The sequence below is a fragment of the Phacochoerus africanus genome, chromosome 8, assembly GCF_016906955.1.
Source record: "Phacochoerus africanus isolate WHEZ1 chromosome 8, ROS_Pafr_v1, whole genome shotgun sequence".
In the NCBI taxonomy this organism is placed as follows: Eukaryota; Metazoa; Chordata; class Mammalia; order Artiodactyla; family Suidae; genus Phacochoerus; species Phacochoerus africanus.
This window is the reverse complement of record NC_062551.1, coordinates 46,472,998-46,490,940: the sequence shown is the minus strand read 5'-3', so window position 1 is coordinate 46,490,940 and position 17,943 is coordinate 46,472,998. Positions and strand designations below refer to the sequence as shown.

The following is a 17,943-nucleotide window of genomic DNA, read 5'->3' as shown; positions in this document are numbered from 1 at the left end:
TTCTTTAGTAACTGAATTCTTAGCCTCCCTTGCAGGTCAACAGGGTGGAAGCAGTAGTATGACTAGGACATTTAAGAAATCCTTTTTTCCTCTCTGCACTTTTTTGTTTCCCTGCCTACAATGTGCATATTTAATCTGTGGCTCTGGCCACAGACCTAAGAATGTTATCTGCATATTAAGGATGATGGAGCAGAAATACAGAATGCGTCTGTCTACACATATACTGATTTTTATAAAACAGCCATAGCAACTTGGGTATGCCTGCTTCCTGTACTTCTTTATATAAAATTAAACTTCTTATTTGTTGATGCTGTTGTCATTTTGTTGTTGACACTAAAAATTATTACGGATTTAAAAGTTTGTACCTGGAAGAAGAGTGCTGTGGTAAAAGAAATCTTGAATATGGCACTGACTTAGGATGAGGCCAGAAAACTGAAATGAGCAGACGCCTTCTGACAAGGAAGGTATTGTACCAATTAAGGCTGTAATGTTAGAGGAAATGGTAGGAGTGATTCAGAATATGTGTGTTGGATGTTTCTTGCTGCTTTCAGTAATGTCCTGTGGAAGAGATGAATTTAGTGCAGAATTAGCTACAGAGGCTGCTAGCAGAGATTGGAAATGATATTGCTTTGTTAAGAGATGTTGTCACTGCCTGCAGGTGCTTGATCCAGGTGGATGGTAAATTCAAAATTTTGAAATTTGTCGGGTTCAAAATGCCAAACTGATCCTCTACCCCTAACTGAAGCCACTTGGAGTGTTTTAAAGTAGAAGTCTGAACAAAAATGACACTGTTGCCCCATCCATGTAAAGGCAGTGAGTCTCCTTCCAAAGATGACTTTAAAATGCTTTCCCCACCCAAGCCTTTCATTCTAAAGTTAGTTATATTTATTAAAGACTTACTCTATTCCAGCCACTGTCATAGGTGTTTAGGATATATCCTCAAGCAATTCTAGCAGGAGGAAATGGAATAATAATAAATTGGAGAGTGTGTATATGTTATGGGGGGGAGGCCATTCAAAAGGAGTTGAGAAGAATATGACAATATTTGTTGCTTTATGAAATAGAATGATCAGAATGTAGACCATGGAGAAGGAAAGATTTGAGTCAAGATTTGGAGGTGTGATTATCTAAGGGAGGAGCATACCAGACAAAGGGAAAAAGCTAGAGCAAAAGGCCTTACAATGGGACTATACCAGGGTATTTGAGCAATCGCAGGGAAGCTATTACAGAGGTCTCAGCAAGGGGATGATTGCTAGAGGAGGTCAGATAACAAGGCCATATCTTGGAAGCCTTTGTAAGTCATTGTAAGCGTTTTGGATTTTATTATGAGGGAAATGGGCAGGCCTTGGAGAGTTTTGGCAAACAACATGATCTGACACATTGCTGTAGTGTTTAAAAAAAAAAAAAACAGGTGGTCTGATGATTGCTCAGACCAAATGGGTCACAGTGGTGAGAAATGGTTGGATTGTAGATATATGGTAAATAGGATGGGCCAGGCAAGATTTGTTTAGGGGCTAGATGTCTGTTGGGAGAGTAAGAGTCCAGGATAACATTAACTCAAAGGTTTTGGTCCCAAGTAACTAGAAAGATGTGTTCCCATCAGGTATGATGGGGAAAGCTACAGATCTTTCAGGTGTGTAGGAGAAGACTGGGAGTTCAGTTTTGAACATGTTGAGTTGGAAATGTCTTTTAGACATAAAATGACAGTATGGAGTCATTTTATTGGATGTTCTAGCTTGTACTGTTCTAGAGATTATATTAATTTGGTGGTTATTGCCTGTACTTCCTTAAAATTAGGAGGCAGGATAAAATCATTAAGGACCTACATGTAAATGAGAAAAGAGCAATAGCAGAGACTGATCCACAGTGTGTTCCAACATTAAGAGTTCATGGATAAATGGACAGACCAGCAAAAGATGCTAAGGAAGACCACTGAGATGGTTGGAAAACTGAGGCAGTGTGGCATTACAGAAGTCAAAAGTCAAAGGAAGGATAATCAGTGGTTTCATAGACCATTGGCAGATTACATAATTGTACAAGGCTTGAGAATTGGCTATTGGAAGGGTGTGTACATGTATGACTGGGTCACTTTGCTGTACAGCAGAAATTGGCACAACATTGTAAATCAATTATACTTTAATAAAAAACATTTTTTTAAAGAAAAAAAAAAGAATTGGATATTGGACTTAGTAATATTGATATTAACTGTTGACCTTGAAAAGAGCAGGGGTATCTTTGGTGTGTTTGTTTGTTTGTGGAGTGACTGAAGTAAAAGCCAGATAAGAGAATAGAAATTGGAGACAGTGAATATAGAGACAGCTACTTGCAGGTGTTTGGTTGCAAAACAAAACAAAAGAAATGTCATTAATTAGAGTAGCAGTTAAGAATAGGAGAGTTTTTAAATTTATTTTCAGGGTGGGAGAAGTAACTGCAGTTTTTTTGCTGATTGGAATAATCCAGTAAGGGAGATAGATAATTCAGAACAAAGAAGTGAGAATTATTGGAGCAATGGCCTTATATAGGTGAGAGGGGATAAGACTAGTAGATGGAAGGATTAGCTTTGCAGTTAATACCATGGGAAGTTTATTCCTGGCAATAAATGGCAGAATATGGGGTGCAGATGCTGGGACATGAGTAAATGAGGTAGAAGTCTTTTGAAGTGTTCTTCTGATTCCTTCAGTGCTTTCATTAAGTGATAAGCAAAATTAGGTGAAAGTATGGGAGATGAGAAGTTGGGGATTTAAAAGAAAAGAATATGAAATAGTTACTAAAGTGAGATATTTAATGTACAGTACAATTGCCTGGGAACTTAAAGGGCTGGGAAACTCAAAAGAGCAACAGGTGAGTAAGCCAAAGGAATCATTAGGCTTAAAAATATATTTATACAAAATTTTTGGCATTGTAATTAAACAATAGCAAATAGTTTGAAAGCCTACTGAGTTTTAAGGGGAAGTGTTCTGTTAATGAAACCCAATCTTGGCCTGCAATAGCTTATGACTCAAATCCCCTGAACAGTCCACAGGCTATGGTACAGATTCATCAGGAAATGGCCCGTTTTTGTAAATTTCCCAAAGATATATATGACACTATATATGTTATGAAAATATGCATATGTACATACCTCAAATGTAGTCTTTTTCCATTTGCCTTTAAAAAATACATAAATTATATATTCTACTTTTTAAATGTGCTTTGCTTTTTCACTTACCTGTTTTGGCAGTCATCGAAGTTTCTATTACTGTGTAATAGCTGCCTCCAAACTTAGCTTAAAATAGAGTAATTGTTTATTTAGCTCAAACATCTGCAAAAATTTGGACAGAGCTTGTCAGCAACAGCTCATCTCTAGTCCACGCAGCCTCAGGTGTGTGGCTTGAAAGCTAGGGTGTGAGTCACTTGGTAGCTAAAGGCTAGAATCAAAAGACTTACTTGTTCGCATGCCTGGCAGTTGATTCTGGCTGTCACCTGGACCACAGGATGGTCAGCCACAATACCTGTCAGTGGTATCTCTTTGCAGCTACTTAGCATGGTGACTTGGGTTCCAAGAGTGTGTCCCAAAGAAGGCAGAAGTGCATGTAATTTTTATGATATATCCTCAGAAATCATATAATATCACTGTCATACTCCATTGGTTGAGGCAGTCACAACTCAATGAAAGAAGTGTCGTATTGTAAGAAGAGCTTGTAGGATGGGATATGTTTTGGCCATATTTGGAAAAATACAATATGCCATAAACATGTGCCCATACCTAGCCTTGAGAGTCACATAATCTCACTGCTGCCATTTTCTATTGCTTTAGGCAGTTACATCTTTAAAAAAAAAAATTTCTGGAGCACTTTATTTTTTTTCTTATTGAAGTATAGTTGACATGAAATATTAGTTATATTAGTTTCAGGTGTACCTCATAGCGATTTGACATTTGCATATATTATGACATCACAGTAAATCTAGGAACCATCCATCCTCATATGAAGTTATGACAATATTGTTGACCATATTCCTTATGCCGTATATTATGTCCTCATGGCTTATTTATTTTATAACTGGAGATTTGTATCTCTTAATTTCTTTTACCTATTCCATCTCTCTGGCAACCATCCATTTGTTCTCTAGACATATATCATTAGAACTCATAGATATGATTTGGTTTTCATTTTGTTTTTCTAGATTCCACATATAAGTGAGAGCATACGGTGTTTGTCTTTTCTAAAATTTCACTTAGCATAATACTCTCTAGATCCAACCATGTTGTCCAGAATGACAATATTTCATTTTTCATGGCTGGGTAATATTCCATGGAATATATATACAAAAACTTCATATCCATTCATCTATCGGTGGATACTTAGGTTGCTTCCATGTCTTGGCTTGTAAGTAACACTGCAGTGAACATTGTGGAACATGTATCTTTGAATTAGTGTTTTTGTTTTCTTTAGGTAAATAACCAGAAGTGAAATTCCTGGATAATATGGCAGTTCTATTTTTAATTTTTAGAGAAAATTCCATACTGATTTTCCCAGTGGCTACATCAAGTTACAATCCTATTCAACAATGTAAGGGTTCCCTACACTTAGTTGTTGTCTGTTTGATAGCCGTCCTGATGATGAGTGTGAAGTCGTATCTCACTGTGGCTTTGATTTGCATTTCCCTGATGATTATTAGTAATATTGAGCATCTTCTCGTGTGTCTGTTGGCCATGTGTATGTCTTCTTTGGAAAAAATGTTTATTTAGGTCTTCCACCCATTTTTAATTAGATTGTATTTTTGATGTTGAGTTGTATGAGTTTTGTATATTTTGGATAATAACCCCTTATTGTATATATCATTTGCAAATATCTTCACCTATTCAGTAGGTTGCCTTTTTGCCTTTTTTTTTTTTTAAGGACCACACCCACGGCACATGGAGGTTCCCAGGCTAGGGGTCCAATCAGAGCTGTAGCCACCAGCCTACACCACAGCCACAGCAACGCGGGATTCAGGCTGTGTCTTCGACCTACGCCACAGCTCACGGCAACACTGGATCCTTAACCCTTGGATCGAGGCTGGGTATCGAACCTGCATCCTCATGGATCCTAGTCATTAACCACTGAGCCACAAAGGAAAATCCGCCTTTTTGTTTTATTGATAGTTTTCATCACTGTGCAGAATCTTTTTAGTTTGATATAGTCCCATATATTTATTTTGGCTTTTGTTTCCCTTGCATGAGGAGGCAGATCCAAAAAAATATTGCTAAGTCCAGTGTCAAAGATTGTATCTTGATCGGAGAATGTTATATTTTATATAAGATGGATTTATTTTGGTGGGTGTTCTTGGAAAATACATTTTGTCCTTGAGATCTTCTCAGACATGAAGAATATCTTCATTTTTATGGTAATATATTATTCTTATAGCTATATATTATTCTTTTATTGATGTACCATCATTTTGGCAGAATTCCAAAATTCTCATTTTTCTCCTAGGCACCTGGCTACCGACAGATACCAAATTTCCCATTCTTCCCTGCCAGTTATGGCCCTTTGACTAAGTGAAACAACAGAAGTGATGTGCAGTTTCCCTTTCATCTGCCCAAAGAGTAATTTCCATAAGAGTATAAATCCTAATACATGGTTAATTCCAGTTAATGTAAATATTTAATATGGCTATTAAAGGATATATTTTACTTCTATTTCTGGACCAAGATGGAATGTAAAGAAATATTAAACTATGGTAAAAGAGTAAATATAAGATGTAAAAGAAGTCTGGAGAGTACCCACGGACTGAGGGAGAATATCAAGGGAAGGATACATTTTAAAGTGGGCCCTATCTAAATCTGGGATTCAAGCTTCACAGAAGGTATGGTTTCAATCCCACTGGATGGTGGAGAATTTTTGTGGGTTTCCAGGGCCAGAGCTGATCTGTAGTCATTGAGCAAGCAGGAAACAAACCTTTGGGACTTGATTGAGTTGCACCTGTAGAGTTGATGTGTGGGTACAAACTTTGGAGAGCACAATGTCTGCATTGAAAGGGCCATGGGCAACCACCAGGGCATAAGTGACCCACAGCTGGTGTGTGGGCACCTAGGGAGAGTCAGAAGTTACGTAATATGGCCCAAGGGCTACAGTTCAATTACCTGCTTAGAGAAGGTAGTCAGTTGTCCTTGGCTGGGTTGCAGAGTTGTCAAGGGACTCTATGCTCTCAAGGTACACGGCTGGGGCAGAACATCACTCAAAGTTCTCACATACCCACACTACTAAACAGACATATAGGAGGAGCAAGAAAAGGCAAAACAATGCACACTCATTACAGTGAGAGAAGCCAATTGAAAACTTTAACATCATGCTCACTGTAAAGGATAAAACATAAGTCAGTCCATTAATAGCACAGCAGGGAGTTCCCGTCGTGGCGCAGTGGTTCAAGAATCCGACTAGGAACCATGAGCTTGCGGGTTCGGTCCCTACCCTTGCTCAGTGGGTTAACGATCCGGCGTTGCCTTGAGCTGTGGTGTAGGTTGCGGACGCGGCTCGGATCCCACGTTGCTGTGGCTTTGGCGTAGGCCGGTGGCTACGGCTCCGATTCGACCCCTAGCCTGGGAACCTCCATATGCCGTGGGAGTGGCCCAAGAAATAGCAAAAAAGACAAAAAAAAAATAATAATAGCACAGCAGGTACTGAAAGTTGAATTTGGAGCACTGAGGCAATAAATTGATAACTGGCACAGAAGTGGTTGAATATCTGGAAAATAAAAGGTCCTTTCAGTCATAAAAGCCCAGGTGAATTGGAAAGTGTGAAATCCATACAGATTTTACAGTAAAAAAAAAAAAAGCAGAAATTATCAATAAACATAAGAAAAATTGTTCATCCTCATTAGTAATCAGGGATATGAACCAGAACTACACAGATACCTTCTCACAAAAGTCTGTTGGCAAAAATACAGTTGGCAAGTGTCAAGAGTTGAGGAAGATTTGGAGAAATGGGAATTTCATCTTCTAATTTGAGTGAAAATCATAACTACTTTGGAAACATTGGCAATACCTATTAGTTTTAAAGATGCACATGCCTAATGACTTAGTGTATAGATACAATAAGCATATAGAAGAGATATATCCCCTATAGAAAACTTAGATATTCTAGGACATAAAAATATGCTCCTAGTGACAGTGTTCATTTTATTTTAGTTTTAGAACTGTAATTAAGTGTTTATTGAACACTCCACCCGCTAACAGTAGAACACCAGATCTTTACCCTGCTGCCCCACAAGAGAGCTCCAGAATATACTTTCTTTTAAGAACTCTGAACATTCAGGAGTTCCCATTGTGGCACAGTGGTTAACGAATCTGACTAGGAACCGTGAGGTTGTGGGTTCGATCCCTGCCCTTGCTCAGTGGGTTAAGGATCCGGCGTTGCCATGAGCTGTGGTGTAGGTCGCAGACGCAGCTCAGATCCCGCATTGCTGTGGCTCTGGTATAGGCCAGTGGCTACAGCTCCGATTCGACCCCTGGCCTGGGAACCTCCATATGTCACGGGAGTGGCCCAAGAAAAGGCAAAAAGACAAAAAACAAAACAAAACAAAACTCAGAACATTCATCAAGATAGACTATCTACTAGGTCTTAAAATAAGCATCAACAGATTTAAAAGAATTGAAATCATACAGAATATGTCCTTTGACCATACTGGAATAAAACTAGAATCAATAGAAACAAAACAAGAAAAGCATCAAACACTTGGAAATTAACCAAACACTTCTAAACAACCATGGGTCAAAGAGGAAATCTCAAGGAAAATTTTTTTAAAAATATTTTGAACTGAATGAAATTGAAAGTCCACAAATATTCATACCAGCTTTGCTTGAAGTAGCCAAAAACTGAATTGTTAAACAAATTATGGTACATCCAAACCATGGAATAATAATCAGCAATTAAATTTTTTTAAAAAAAGAATGAAATGTCGATATACATACAAGAACTTGAATGAATCTTCAGGGAATTATGCTGAATGGGAAAAACCACCTCAATAGGTTACAAAGTGTATGATTCCATTTACATAACATGTTTGAAATGCTAAAATTATAGGAATGTAGAAATGATTAGGGGGTACCAGGGGTTAATGAAAGGACAGGAGGGATGTAGGTGTGGTTATAAAAGGACAATGCAAGAGATTTTTGTGATGAACTGTTGTACATTTTGACAAAGTTGGTGGATACTCCCACCTACACATGTGATAAAATTGTATAGGACTAAACACAGACACAGATTCATATGCACATGAGTACAAGTAAAACTGGGAAAATAAGATAATCAGATTATACTAATGTCAATATCCTGATTGTGATATTGCATTGTAATTTTTCAGGATGTTATTTCTGAGGGAAATTGGATAAATCATACTCAGAATCTATGTAATTAAATAAATGCTGGCTTTCGGTCATTTTAATAAAGTTTTCCCAATAAAATCTTAGTGGATGAAGCTTTTCCTCTAACAGATTCCTTCAGAAGGCCTATAGGAATGAGTACATAATAAAAACTATTTTTCTATAGCGTTTGTACTGGAAGGAAAACTTGGGTAGATATGAGATCCTTGCCCCACATTACCTCTTTGGTTTGTTAATAATGCTGTTCCATCTTTGTATTCCCCCCCCCTTTTTTTTTAAGGACCACACCTGCAGTGTATGGAAGTTCCCAGGCTAGGGAGCTGTAGCTGCCTACCTACACCACAGCTTATGGCAACACCCAATCCTTAACCCACTGAGCAAGGCCAGGGATCGAACCTGCATCCTCTTGCATACTAGTTGGGTTCATTACTGCTGAGCCATGACAGAACTCCCACCTTTGTATTTTTTTTAGTTTTTGAGAAGTGTAATGTCACTGCCCTGTCCTCCCAAATGAACAGAGAAACAAATAAAAACCTACAATTATGCTAGAATTTTAAGAATCTTTGCTTTCCATTTTAAACTACTTTCACTATTTGTATCTTTACTTTTTACACATTTCTGGCCTCACTAATTAAACTATGATATGCTTTAGAACTAAACCATATCTTTCAGCTCTCTTTCCCTAGTGCTGATCATAATAACATCTGGTACCCCCAAAACGTAGCCAATATTGCTTTACTCAATCCAACATGCAAATAACTTTTTAAAAAAGATACAATTTAATGGTGTTTAATCTCTGACTGGACAGAGATTTCCTAAAATATTTCTAATTCTTTGAAATTTTAAAATATATTTATCTTTAGAATTGAAGAAATAAAAAAGGATTTTCCATTGGTAAACAAGAATTTATAATAATTTTTTTTTAATGATTGCCCTTAGGGCATATGGAAGTTCTCAGGCCAGGGACTGAATCTGAACCAGAACTTCAGCCACACTGGACCTTTTCACTGTGTAGGGCTGGAGTTGGAACCTGAGTGACCCAAACCCCTGTTGTCAGATTCTTAACCCAATGCACCACAGCAGGAACTCCATCAAAAACATATTTAAGAATGCATTTGATGAAATAAAATTTTATTTTAAGGCAGGACAAGAAAATTTAAACAAAAAATTCTGTGTGTCCATTTGGGCTTCCTTCCTCCGTCAATATGCAGTGTGCATCTGCTTTACAGATTATCCAGAACTTGTCAAAGATGGGAATTCCTTGCTGGACTGTAAAGACTTTTTTCCCCTTTCTTCTGATACTAGCAGTGTAACTTCTCAAAACAATAGCATTCTTTCTCAACTCTGTAGGGGTTGTACTGACTTGCTGCTCACTCTGTACATGCTTACCCAAACTATGTATCTTTGGTGAACTTTATGTAAAATATCAGTATGTCATTTTGATGTATGATCTTTTGTCAAAAATGTGTATGACTGTGCTTTTGACTTCTAACAGGCGGAACAGATCTCAGAGGTTTCTGAGAGTCTTTCTCCCAGATATTATCCTCAGTTTGGCTCAAATAAAATTCTCGTTTTTCTTCTTAATTTGATTGTTAATTAAATTTTCAATGATATATTGAAACTTTTACGTGTTTTATAATCATTTTTTATTTAAAGTCTATTTTGTCTGAAATAATATAGCCATCTCAGCTGTCTTTTGGTTCCTATTTACATGGAGAATCATTCCATCTTTTTACTTTTAATCTTACAAAGTCCTTGTATCTAAAGTGAGTCTCTTATAGACAGCATATAGATGGATTATGCTTTTTATACATCCCATCAACCTGCCATTTAATTGGAGAGTTTAATCCATTTACATTTAAAGTAATTAATAAGGAAAGGCTTCTGCTATTATTTGTTTTCCGTACGTCTTATATGTTTTTTGTTCCTGAATCTCTCCATTTCTTTCCTACTTAGTTGACTTTTTTTCTTTAGTCAATTTTTGTGGTAGAGTGTGACTGATTCTTTTCCTTTTCTGTATATTTTTAGTTAGTTTCCTAGTGTTTCCCTTGGCAATTACAATTAACACTTTAAATTTATAACACAGTTTGAATAATACTAACTTAGCCTCACTAGTATAGTCTGCTCCTGTAAGTCTCTTTGCCCCCCTTCATATTATTGTCACATCTTGTGTCTTTATACATTGTGTGTCCATTAACATATATTTATTATTTTTTATGCTTTGCTTTTAAGTCGTAGAGAAAAAAGAGGAGTTCCAAGTGAATACAGTCATACTAGTTTTATATTTACCTGTGTATTTATGGCTTCAAGTTACCATCTACTGTCCTTTCATTTTCACCTGAAGCATTTCTTATGAGGAAAGTCTTGAGAGTTTAGTTAAATTATTCCATTAGCATTGCTGCCTTGGCATCAGTTTTGTGTGAAAGTGACCTGCAAGGGCCTTGAATTAACACTAGCTCCCCCACCAAGCATACACCGCAGATAAGAGCCCACAGAGTCACTAGCAAATGTAAGTTCCCGATAGGACGTCCCTAATGGCCCTTTTAACAAAGTCTCTCCTGCTTCCCAGGGCCTTCACGTCATGTGCCCCTTTGTTAAGATCCCCCATCCAGCTGACCAAAATGCATTCTTTTTGGTTTGAATTAGCAAATCTTGCCTTAGCATGGGAACCCCAAAACACCCTACCCACAGACCCTAATAAAGGCATGCGCTGCACTCTGCTGTACTCTCTGCATGCACCCTGACTTGACCTCTCTGTGAGGCCCCTTGAGGTGCATTGTGTACACCTCCTCCAAGAACTGTGAGTAATGAACTTCTCTATTTCAATTCCTTTGTGGCCTCTTTTTTGAACTGCAGTTCACCATCCAATACCCTGGGGCTCTTAAGTAGCCCCAAATGTTAATGTAACACAGTCACAACAGAAAGTCTACTAGTAACAAACTCCCTCAGCTTTTATCTGGGAATATCTTAATTTCTTCTTCATTCTTGAAATATAATTTTGCAAACTATGGAACAACTGTCAAATTTTGTTTTTGTTTTTCTCTTTCAGGGCATTAAATAGACCATCTCACTGTCGTCTGTCTTCCATGGTTTCTGATAAGACATGAGCTGATGTTACTGAAGCTCCACGGTATGTGACAAATGGATTACCTCTTGCTGCTTCAACGTCTGTCTTTGTCTTTGACTGGACCATACTCAGTGTGGATCTCTTTTGAGTTTTCCTGCTTGCGGTTAATATATTGAGAGTTTTGGATGCATATATTTCATGTCTTCATCAGGTTTGGGGGTATTTTGGCATTCATTTCTTCAAATCTTTTTCTTGTCCATTTCTCTCTCCTCCTTCTGGGCTCTTACTATGCATATATTGGTATGCTTGATGTTGTCACACAAGTCTCTCTGGCTTTCTTCATTTTTCTTCATCCTTTTATCTTTCTTTTTCAATTCATCTTAGAGCTGCACCTGTAGCATATTGGGCTAGGGGTTGAATCGGAGCTGCAGAGGGAAATTTATAGCTGTAAACATTTACATTTTTAAAAAGGAAGAAGTAAAAGGAGTTCCCATTGTGGCTTAGTGAGTTAAGGACCCAACGTTGTCTCTGAGTGGATGTGGGTTTGATCCCTGGCCTGGCTCAGGTTAAGGATCTGGCATTGCCATAAACTGCAGCGTAAGCCACAGAGGGAGTTCAGATCTAGTGTTGCTGTAGCTGTGGTGTAGGCTACAACTGCAGCGCTGATTCTGTGAACTTCCACATGCCACAGGTGTGGTCCTAAAAAGATGTCAAGTAAATAACCTAACTTTACACTACATGAGTCTAGAAAAAGAAGAACAAGGTAAACCCAAAGCCATCAAAAAAAATGGAAATAAAGATTAGGCCAGATGTGAGTTCCCATCATAGCTCAGCGGTTAACAAAACTGACTAGTATCCGTGGGGACATAGGTTCTATCCCTGGCCTCACTCAGTGGGTGAAGGATCAGGCATTGCCCTGAGCTGTGGTATAAGCTGCAGATTCAGTTCAGATCCTGCATTGCTGTGGCTGTAGTATAGACCACCAGCTATAACTCCAATTCAACCCCTAGCCTGGGAACTTCCATATACCACAGATGTGGCCCTAAAAAGACAAAAAAAAAAAAAAAAAAAAAGATTAGAGCAAAAATAAACAAAATAGAGAATTTTTAAAGATAAAAAAATCTTGATGTTGGTTCTTTGAAAATAATAGCAAAATTCATAAACTTTTGTCTAAATTGACTAGAGGGGGTTGGGGGAAAGACTTAAATCACTGAAATCAGAAGTGAAAGTAGGAATATTACTATAAATTTTACAGAAATAAAATGGATTATAAGAAATACCAAAAACAGTTGTAGACCAACCAGCTAACCAGATAACCTTCCCTAGAAACATACAAACTACAATAATCAGCTCAAGAAGAAATAGAGGGAGTTCCCACTGTGGCTCAGTGGTAATGAACCCAACTAGTATCCATGGGGATGTGGGTTCAACCCCTGGCAATGCGCAATGGGTTACGGATCTGGCATTGCCCTGATCTGTGGTGTAGACTACAGACTCAGCTCAGATCCTGAGTTGCTGTGGCTGTGGTGTAGGCTGGCAGCTACAGCTCTGATTCTACCCCTAGCTTGGGAATTTCCATATGCCAAGGTGTAGCCCTAAAAAAAGCAAACAAACAAACAAACAAAAACCCCAAAAAAACTCAAAGTCTTTCTAATACAAAAAAAGGAAACTGAATAAATGATCAAAAACCTCCCAACAAAGAAAAGCCAAGGACCAGATGGCTTCACTGGTGAACTCTACCCAACATTTAAAGAATAACTGGAGTTCCCGTCGTGGCTCAGTGGTTAACAAATCCGACTAGGAGCCAGGAGGTTGCGGGTTCGATCCCTGGCCTTGCTCAGTGGGTTAAGGATCCAGCGTTGCTGTGAGCTGTGGTGTAGGTCGCAGACGCGGCTCAGATCCCCTGCTGCTATGGCTGTGGCTGTGGCCGGCAGCTACAGCTCTGATTAGACTCCTAGCCTGGGAACCTCCATATGCTGTGGGAGTGGCCCTAGTAAAGGAAAAAAGACAAAAAAAAAAGAAAAGAAAAGAAAAGAAAGCCAATGTAATGTGCTAAATTACTAGAATGAAAAGGGAAAATTATATAATCATATTAATTGATGCAGAAATATGTCTGAGCTAAAATTCTAAATGTCTTAGAACAAAACATAGGTGTAAATCTTTGTGCTCTTGGATTAATGGTTTCTTGGATATGTTACCAAGAGTATAGTAACAAAAGAAAAAATAGACAAATTGGAATTCTTCAAAATTAAAAACTTTTTTGCTTCAAAGGGCACCACTAAGAAAGTGAAAAGACGACCTTTAAAAAGGGAGAATGTGTTTGTAAATAACATATCTGATAAGTGATTCATTTTAGTCTAAGCCTTGCAGTCTACCAAAAGGAATAGCATAGCTGAATGGCTTATAAACAGAAATGTATTTCTTACATTCCTGGAGGCTGGGAAGTAATAAGATTAAGGTGCTGGCAGATTCCATGTCTGGTGACAGTCCACTTTCTGGTTCATAGATGGATGTCTTTTCATTGTGTCCTCACATGGAAGAAGGGGCAATCAAGCTCTCTGGACTCTGTCTCTCTCTCTCTTTTTTTTTTCTTTTTTTTTGTCCACCCCACAGCATATAAAGTTCCCGGGCAAGGGACCGAATCCGAGCCACTGTTGTGACCTACACTACAGCTGTGATAACACTGGATCCTTAACCCACTGTGCCAGGCTGGTTATCGAACCTGTGTCTCACCACTGCAGAGATGCTGCCAATCCAGTTCCCATTGCACCATAGTGAGAACTCCTTTCTGGGCTCTTTTATAGGGGCATTAATCCCATTTGTGAGGGCTCTGCCCTCATGACCTGATTACCTCCTGTAGGCCCTACCTCCAGATATCATCACATTTGGTATTACGGTTTGACATTTGAACTTTTTTGAAGGGGGGAAACAAGCATTCAGACCTTAACAGAATTTGAACTTAGAATATACGAAGGACTCTTATAATTCAAGAATAAAAAAAGAACCCCATTGTTATGGACTGAGTATGTACCCCACACCCAGACACATTATTTTGAAATCCTAACACCCAACTGGAAGGTGCAGCCTTTGGGAGGTAATTATGTCTTCAGGGTATAGCACTCATGAGTTGGATTAGTGCTTTCAACAAAAGGATGAGTTTTCTCTTGGCCATGTAAAGATACAGTAAGAAGGTGACCATCTGCAAACCAGGAAGACATCAGATCTGCCAGTGTCTTGATATTGACCTTCTAGCTTCCAGAACTGTGAGAAATAAATGTTTATTAAGTCACCCAGTTTATGGTATTCTGTTAAAGCATCCTGAACTAAGACAGCAATTTAAAAATTTTAAAAGGATTTGAAGACATTTCTCCAAAGATATGCAAATGGAAAATACAAATATGAAAGGATGCTCAGTATCATTAGTCATTAAGGAAATGCAAAACAAAACCAAAAATAATAAGTACCACTTCATTGAGATGGTTATAATGTCAATGATGTGCAGTAAGTGTTGGTTAAGATGCGGGGAAACTGGAATGCTCATACATCGGCACTGAGAATGAGGTGGTAACTTTGGAAAACATTTCAGCAGTTCCTCACAAAGTCAGACATAGAATTACCATATGACCTAGCAATTCTATGCCTAGTTATGTATTCAAAAGGAATAAAAACATATATGTACATGCAAAACTTGTATAGTGTTCAGAACAGCAATATTCATGATAGCCAAAATGTGGAAGCAATGCTAATATTCATCCACTGAAGAATGGATAAATAAAATGTGGCATATACAGACAATGGAATATTTTTTGCCAATAAGAGGGAATGAAGTTCTTACCATAAGATTCAGTAATTATGTTCCCTGGTACTTCCTCAAAGGAGCTGAAAACATATGTGCTCATAAAAACCTGCACGTAGATGTTTATAGCAGCTTTATTCACAATTGCCAAATTGTGGCAGCAACCAAGATGTCTTTTGTCAGGTGAATGAGTAAACAAACTGTGGGTGGTACATCCAGACAATGGAATATTATTCAGCCCTAAAAAGGAATCCGCTGTCCAACCCCTAGCCTAGGAACCTCCATATGCCACAAGTACAGCTCTAAAAAGACAAATAAGAAAAAAAGAAATCAGCTGTCAAGTCATGAAAAGACCTGGAGGAAATTTAAATGCATATTACTAAGTGAAAGAAGTCAGTGTGAAAACGCTACCTAGAGTATGCTTCCAACTATGTAACATTCTGGAAAAGGTAAACTATGGAGATGGTAAAAACAATTTATGATTGCCAGTGAGTGGGCAGGGAGGGATGAATAAGCAGAACACAGGGAATATTTAAGGCAGTAAAACTACTCTGTATGATATTATAATGATATTATAATGGTGGATTCATGCCATCACACTTATCCAAACCCACCCAATAAGCAATACCAAGAGCAAATCCTAATGTAAACTCTGGACTCTGAATGATAATGGTATGCCAACATAGATTCATCGACTGTTACAAATTTTCTAGTGAGGAATGTTGATAATAGAGGAGGCCATGCATGTGTGGGGGCAGGTGTATATGGGAAATCTTTGTACATTTCACTCAATTTTGCTATGAACCCAATTCTCTAAAACAGAGTCTTTTTTTTTTTTTAAGAGAATCAAGTTCTGATACATACTACAACATGGATTTTGAAAACATGATGCTAATGGAAAGAAGCCAGTCATAAAACATATTGTATAATGGGAATTATACAAAATAGGCAAATTCATAGAGGCAGAAAGATTAGTAGTTGCCAGGGACTAGAGTAGGGGGAAAACAGTGATTGTTAATCATATCAAATGATAGAATGTTCTGGAATTAGATAGGGGTGATGACTACAGATTTTGTTTATATATTAAAATGTTGGATTGGAGTTTCCTGCCTTGGTGCAGTGTGTTAAGAATCTGGCATTGCTGCAATTGTAGCATAGGCTGCAGCTGTAGCTTGGATTTAACCCCTGGCCCAGGAACTTCCATATGCCTCAGATGCAGCTGAGATGGGGGGAAAAAAAGGCAACTTTTTGAATTTTACTGCATGTGAATTATATTTCAATAAAATAGACTAGATGAAAACAATGTGCCACGTTAAAAGTATAGCAGTTTTGGAGTTCCCATTGTGGTACAGGGAAAATGAATCTAACCAGTATCCAAGAGGATACGGGTTCTATCCCTAGCCTCACTCAGTAGGTCAGGGATCCAGCATTGCCATGAGCTGTGGTGTAGGTCACAGATGCAGCTTGGATCCTGCATTGCTGTGACTGTGGCATAGGCTGGCAGCTGTAGCTCTGATTCTACCCCTAGCCTGGGCCTGGGAACTTCCATCTGCCATGGGTGGCCCTAAAAGAAAAAAGTTTTTTCTTTTTTTTTTTTAGGGCCACAGCTGCAACATATAGAAGTTCCCAAAAGGGGTCAACTCCTTAACCCACTGAGCGATTCAAGGGATTGAACCCACAACCTCATGGAAACTAGTTGGGTTCATTACCACTGAACCACAACGGGAACTCCAACACACACAATTTTAATTTGTCAATCATACCTCAGTAAAGCTGTGTGTTGGGGGAGGGTGGAGAATGATGGTGGAGGAGTTCCTGCCCATGGCACAGTGGGTTAAGAATTGGACTGCAGCAGCTCAAGTTGCTGTGGAAGTGCAAATTCAATCACTAGCCCTGCTCAGTGGGTTAAGGGATCCAGTAGGTTACAGCTGTGGCTCATTCAGTCCCTGGCCTGGGAACTTCCATATGCTATGGGTGAAGCCATAAAATTAAATTTATGATGGCGGAAAAACATTAGTAAGTAGGTTTAAAAACTCTCAGCATAAAAATATAGTCATTCTCGAAACACTGACACCTAGAAGGATAGTCACCTAATTTTTAGCAGTGATTGCATCTGGAAGTTGATTGTATACAAGCTTTCTGAAGAAAATGGTGAATATGGATTGGATGAATGGTGACTATGGCATGCCTGCAGTATAGTATAGAAATAACTGACAAAAGCAAACATTACATAAATGTTTTTTTAATTATGAAATATTTTAAATATACAGAAAGATACAGAGAATAAAAGCCCACAACCCACTTTATCAATTTAGAAGAATTGGCCATAGCTGCTTATTTTTTTAAAGAAATAAATGATTAAAAGATAGCTCCCTTTGCATTCTTTCCTCAGTCTCATTTTTTCTCCCTCCCCAGAGGTCATCACAATTTGATGATTATTTTGTCACGAATCTTATTACATTATTTCCATATGGTATTTAGCCATGAAAAAGATACATGGTATTGATTTGCATGTTTTCAAATTTTATATAAGTAAGTGGAACCATATCATACAAAATACTCTCTAGTTCACTTCTGATATTGACATGTATCCATGTTGACAGAAGTATTCTAGTTCTTCATTTTAACTCTAACTTATTTAAACTCTAATGGTTATTTTGCTTGCCTTAAACTTTTCATTCTCACAAACAATGAGGTGCATCTTCATGTACATCTCCTTAAATACATGAGGAGAGG

The 17,943-nt window shown here is 38.1% G+C and overlaps 1 protein-coding gene across 2 annotated transcripts in view; it reads left to right on the top strand.

Moving 5' to 3' along the window:
* The window catches only part of LOC125134198 (zinc finger protein 420), a 55,734-nt gene extending 43,942 nt beyond the window's left edge, over positions 1-11,792 (top strand). For both annotated transcript variants that reach the window (XM_047793188.1, XM_047793187.1), the window contains exon 6: positions 11,394-11,792. In XM_047793188.1, the coding sequence (XP_047649144.1) occupies positions 11,394-11,401 (8 nt within the window). In that variant the 3' untranslated portion in view covers positions 11,402-11,792. The remainder of the gene's footprint in view (positions 1-11,393) is intronic.
* The last annotated feature ends 6,151 nt before the right edge of the window (positions 11,793-17,943 follow it).